The 6,068-nt window shown below is 40.3% G+C and overlaps 1 protein-coding gene across 1 annotated transcript in view; it reads right to left on the bottom strand.

Annotated features, from left to right (window-relative positions):
- Positions 1–2,413: 2,413 nt before the first annotated feature.
- Positions 2,414–6,068, bottom strand: part of NDUFB3 (NADH:ubiquinone oxidoreductase subunit B3) — a 14,309-nt gene continuing 10,654 nt past the window's right edge. The window contains exon 4 of the mRNA XM_019523204.1: positions 2,414–2,706. Within this exon, the coding sequence (XP_019378749.1) occupies positions 2,550–2,706 (157 nt within the window). The 3' untranslated portion in view covers positions 2,414–2,549. The remainder of the gene's footprint in view (positions 2,707–6,068) is intronic.

Below are 6,068 nucleotides of genomic sequence, written 5' to 3'. Positions count from 1 at the left end.
CCGTGCCTCTCCGTGTCTTATGTGCCTCTTGAGAAAATTACAATAGGTCAGATTCTCTCTAGGCATGATTCTCTATGTCAGTAATTCTCAACAAGGGTGCCTTAAGATCCTCTCAAGGATGCCATGAAGTGTGAGCACTGTTAGGTGTGCAAACATGATTCACAAGAGAAACCCAGAGGTTTCAAATAGAAATCCAGAGTGTTAGACCTGTTGTGGTCTTTCTGAGCTCTTTGCAACAGAAGAATTGCTGTATTCACACACAGATTCACAGTTGAGGGCTGGACGGGACCTTGTGAGATCACTGGGTCCAGCCCCCCTGCTCTGGGCTGGAAAGACTGCTGGGGTCAAATAACCCCAGCAAGGTGTGTGCATCCAGTCTCCTTTTGAAGATCTCCAGGGTAGGTGCCTGCACCACTCCTGCTGGGAGGCTATTATTTTTCTGTAGTCAAAAAATAAGTGAAAAGGAAGAGCTGGCATTTTTCAAGAGATGCCTAAAGTCTAGTGATGGGCTCCTTGAGTCTAAAAAGGTTGAGAACCTCTTCTCTTTGCATTCAGTTTTCAGATGTATTTCTCTCTCTGCTTCCCTGTAAACTCCTTTTCCATGCTATCCTTCTTGCTTTCACCTCTTATCAGGTAAGGGTCAAATAACCCAGTTGTTTGCATTGGATAACATTGCAATATGGTATTGAACATACTATAAACCAGAAATGTTCCATCAAGATCTTACTGTATTTCCATAACAACCAAACTCAGCTGACTGAGGTGATAAAATTAACTGCAGCCTCAAACTACTTGCTCACATTTGAGAAGGTGACATTTGCTGCTGGTGGGATTTCTTCCACTATGTATTTTGTACATTCATATGTTTGGATCCTTCAGATATTGAAAAAATGTGTTTAATAATATATCTGAGTTGCCAGATGGCAAAAATTAATACATTCCAAATACTGGTGATATCACTAATTTTGGGGTGCACACAAGCTGTATTAAAGTAGAAGACAGCCTGGTAACTGGAGGGGTTACTATACTGGTTGGCCCTGGATTTATATTATTTTTAATCATAATTTTATGTAAATATCTGAGTTTCTATTTCAATCAAGTCCAACCCAACAGCAGTTTACCTTACTCCAACAGTACTATTAATAGGAAGAATTGGTGCCCATCCTGCAACTCCCAGCTGCTGATTTTCTTGAAGCTGTGTACACATGCAAAGCACTCTGGGATGCTGGAGGACTATGCAGCCGAATGGAATGTATGAAGACATCTGGCCTTTTGGGAGTGACTTAACCCTGGTTGTTTCTGGATTATTTTTCTCCTGGATTGGCCATTTTTGCTTTGGGAGAAAAAATCCTGAACATCACACTAACTGTTTCTACCAGGACAGCAGCAACGCTCCCAGGGGAAACTGAATGTCTGTATGTGGCCTTATCTGCCCTGCTAAGCTTACATGCCATCCTCTACTCCCCTCTCACCCCCAAATTAGACTTCTTATATAAACTCATTTGTTTAGAGAATATTTTGCACTCTGCATCCTTAAAAATACTTTTTTTCCTTCTACTTCAAGTAATGGGAATAAGGAAATAGAAGAAAAGATAGCTGTTTTGAGGACTCAAAAAGAGCACTGGTATTTTTAAACATATCTGTATGGTCAAAATCCTTGGAAAAAAGGGGACTGTAAAAGGTTGTTTTTCCTCCACTCTTTCCTTTTCAAATATCCAAAATATTTTGAATCCCAAATAAGGAGTCACTCCTTAAGAAACTCTGAAACTGGCTAAAGTAGAAATATTAATAGGTTGCAGCTAAGAAGAAAAGAAAGTATTACAATGATTTAATGACAAAAAAAGTGTTTCTTTGTGTTTCAAAATCTGTTTAGAGAAGGAAATTTCTGAAGGCAAAGCATAACTCAGTTTTAAAATGTGGTATTTTTGTGATCTTTTCTTAAAAAGACAGCAAAGAATATTTGTTCAATAATAAATTATGTAAAAATAATTTCTACCTACTGAGAAGAAAGGAGATATTTAAGGAGGCAAGGCAGACAAAGAGTGACTTTTTTAAGTCAGAAACTAATTCTTGACAACATTTAAATTGGGAAGTTTTCCTTTCACTTTGTGGATAACAAGCACCTATTTCTAAAAGCCTACTGTAAATTCCATTGATACACACTACTATTTCACTGATCAATGCATGAAAGCATGGAGAAATGATAATATTGTAGAGATCTACACAATAGATTTTAACTTCTTGTTCTGGAGTTGTAACCTAGCACAGTGTCACAAGGCCTTTACTACACCATTGTTCAGCAAATCCTGGTGGCACATATGATTTTATGTGAGGTATCAAGTCATGTTTAGATTAGGGAGTGACCCTGGATACTCTTTCCCCAACCCAAGAAATGGTGACAAAGGCATAAAGAGGTGCTCTTGCCTATGAGAAACTTTAATAGGCATCTTTATAATTACAGCAAAAGCAGCCAGCCGCTGTATAATAAAGTACACGGATTCCTCTTCAACTGAGCGAGTAATGTTATGTTCCATTCCGTTATTCCACCTTCAGTGATGTCCCCCATTTTTCTTTGGAGGATATAGTGCATATTCGATTCCAAGAGCTACCACAAAGGCTGCAAATCCCCACTTGAGACCTTTGGTGGCAACATCTAGAAGAGTGACAGGCTTTGCATAGCCACCCATATACCTCCATGCTTCATTGCTAAGGAAAAAACAAAATTGGAAGACAGAGTAAAATTAGTAGTCACTGTGATCCCAAATACCAGCAGAGAGATGTTTATATGTAGAAGCTAAATAGCATATTCAAGCAAGAAAATCATTGAGCATGTAAAGTTTCCATAGTTAAAGTACTCAAAGATCAGACTATGCCATGGCCGAGATTAATAATATTAAGTCTGCCCACTTAGGCACCTGCATTATGCCAGTGTTGCTGAATGTTACTACTATATAACAAAACACATTTTTTCAACCGTTGATGTATGTGTTTTAACATATTTTCTCTTCCTATTCCCTGTATGCCAAAAAATAACATAGAAGAGGTACAGCAAATGGCATAGTATCATCAGCATTAAGATAATCTAGAAGATCTAGTCATGAACTAGAACACCATTGTACAAACAGAATAAGATACTTTTGCCCCAAAATTTACACTGGCAATAGATATTATTTGGCCTGGGTGTTTTCTATTGTAGCTAATGCTCCATAGACTTTCCTGTCTTGATTTTAAAAGAAAGGCAAAAGAAAAAAAACCCAGAGCATGCAACTTTCTTGTTAAACATTGCCATAACAGTCTTATCCAAGTCTTTACCTAGCTCTTTACCTGAATTCTAGCTGACCCACAGCTACTTCAGTGATAAGAGACTCCTGTGATGTCTGAGAAATTTGGGGTGCAAACAGAAGTGCAGCTCCCTGCTGTAAGTGAGAAGCTTTGCAGGAAGTGTTCTGAGTTACAATGACCCCCTGGGACAAACAGAAATTCACTGCTGGTTCCAGGGGAAAGGACATTTAGCTGCTGGCTGCCAGCCTATAATCAGTCACATTTTTCAAAATGGGAGGGGGGAAAGGGAGCAGAGGGAACTCATTCTAGGGTTTCCCCAGTTGGTACTCCTTCCCCACCCTTCAGCCAGCGCTGAAAATCCCCCAGACCAAACTCCCGCCACTCCCTTTCCTTCCTCCCCTTCTGAAAACAGGCTGCCACGCAGCACAGACAGCAGTTACAGAAGACACTCTGTTTTGAAATGTCTTCATCTGACCCCTCATTTCATGCAATGAGGGGTCAGATTTTCACTCAATTGGCCAGTTTTTAAGCTGTCTAAACCCATGCATTTGTGTTTGCTCATGGCTATAAACCACTTTCTGTGGACAGATCAGGCAAAAATTGTCACTTCTGACTGCACCCTAAGCATCATGCAAATAATTTATCCAGTACCAAAGAAATTCCACTAAATACCTCTCCCATATCTGGAAAGGATTCAAAGTCATCATGAAAGGTGAAAATACAGTTTTTTCTGGAGGATAGGTATCCAAATCAGAACCACCATAACAATAATCAGTACTGGGCAATAAGGCACATAAGGGTTATAACCAGGGACCTGGGTTTTCCATTCTCCACAGAAAAAGGTGGATTTTGTCTAGCTGGGAGGGCTGGAGGGGGACTGGGATGGACACACACACACACACACACACACACTCACTCTCACTCTCTCTCTCTCTCTCTCTCCAGGGCATGAGCGAGGGGTCCCAGCAAGGGGCAGGGCTGTGGGTTGGGGAGTAAGAGGCACTGGCAGGGCCAGGGGGCTGTGGGTTGGGAGGAGGAGACCTGGGGGGTGAGGGGCACCAGCAGGACCAGGGGGTTGTGGGTCAGGAGGGGCACTGCAGGGCTGGAGGGACTGTGGCTCGGGTATAAGAGGCAACAGAATGGACAGGGCACCAGCATATCAGGGCTGTTCAGCACCACAAAGTGGGGAAGGGGAAGGGAAGGGACAGACAGCCACAGTGACTTGCATTCTGGTGAGTGAAGGGGACAGGGGAAGCCCTGATTTTCGATGATTAAAAAAAATAAAATGCCAAAATATATAGGTATTTAGAATTTATTTTATTGTAGTGGACTGAGGCATTGGTAGGCTTCCAAACTGCTTCTAAATTGTAAATGCATCAATAAAACATTGTGTTCAACTGATCTCTCTCTCTCTCTCTCTCTCTATATATATATATTCATGTTTCATGTTCACTGTGGAAAAACATGAATTCTGGGGTTTAAATCACAGAATTTGTGGGGAGGGTTGTGGGTTTTTTTTAAATAGAGAAAACCAGGATCCCGGGTTATAACAAAGCCTTATGAACCTTAACAGGTTAGCTGCTTTTTCACTTTTGATCTCTCCAACCCACCTTTACCTCACTCAGCTGAGTCCCCTCTCGCTCCCTCTTTCCCTATCCTTTGTTTTTAAATTACTTTATTCCTTTCTATTTAGTACCCCATGTCTCTGCAAGTCCATTCCTAACATCTGATGAAGCTGACTGTTGCTTAAGAACGCTTATGCCTTTCTTTAATGTGCCACCCTGCCCTGCCTTCAGACTAACATGGCTAACTACCTCTCAGTGGTTATTACTGACTGTCTTGACAAAACCTCTGGAGAGATATCAGGAAATGAATAGTCTGTGGACACTCATGTCTATTGCACAGGCTCTCTCAATAACTCTAGGTTACAGCATAGTGCTAAGAAAGCTCATTCCCTAGTTCTTAGTGCTGTGTACCTAGTTTTATGAATCAAGCATTTCAGTTTTTAGGACTGCAAATACGGCTTCTTCTATAAGGGCTAAATCTAAACTGGGATTGTACTTTATACATTATGCTACATGGAGCTTAGATTTTTCAGTATTCTGAGAGGAAAAGAATATGGGGCCAATGAGTATACAAAAACTCAGAAGGGTTTTGCCACTTCAGACTTCTTAATACAAGATATTCTGCAGCAGAAGCACATTAATAAATAATGTAGTAAACAGCTCTTAATACTTCTTTTTCACTAAAGAGATTAGTATTAAACCAGGACTCCAAGTTTGCCTCAGCTGTGGACTTACTTTAGAAATAAGTCTGTGCTAGTCAAAGCTATGCAGAAGAAATTCCATGCTTTAAGAGTTTCTGACTTTATCCCTTACTCAGTATTCAACTAATCTAATAAATAGCTCATTTTTTTCCACCCTGTTTTTTTCCCCTAGGAAAACAGCATTTTTTCATTAAGAAAACAAAACAGTACAAATTCTTTGCAGTTCAACTCAGTATTTTGCAACAGTCTCCAAAGCAATATGCTTGGGAAGCATACACACTCCAAAACAGATTAATTTACTTGGTCAATTTCCTTGTGGTAGCAAATTTATTTCCAGCTGAGAACAGAGATATTGTTTTACATACATAAGATAAAATCCATTGTTTCATAAGACTTCTTGCACATAAAGTAGGGGTGCACCAATAAAGATTTTTTTGGCTGATACCAAATGGCTGATTATTAACCAGTCATATTGGCTGATACCACTCTGATTGCCAAAATGCAGCCCAGCAGCTTGGAG

Source organism: Gavialis gangeticus, unplaced genomic scaffold (assembly GCF_001723915.1).
Source record: "Gavialis gangeticus isolate Ggan-Ray unplaced genomic scaffold, GavGan_comp1, whole genome shotgun sequence".
Classification (NCBI taxonomy): domain Eukaryota; kingdom Metazoa; phylum Chordata; order Crocodylia; family Gavialidae; genus Gavialis; species Gavialis gangeticus.
This window is presented reverse-complemented; position numbering and strand designations above follow the sequence as displayed.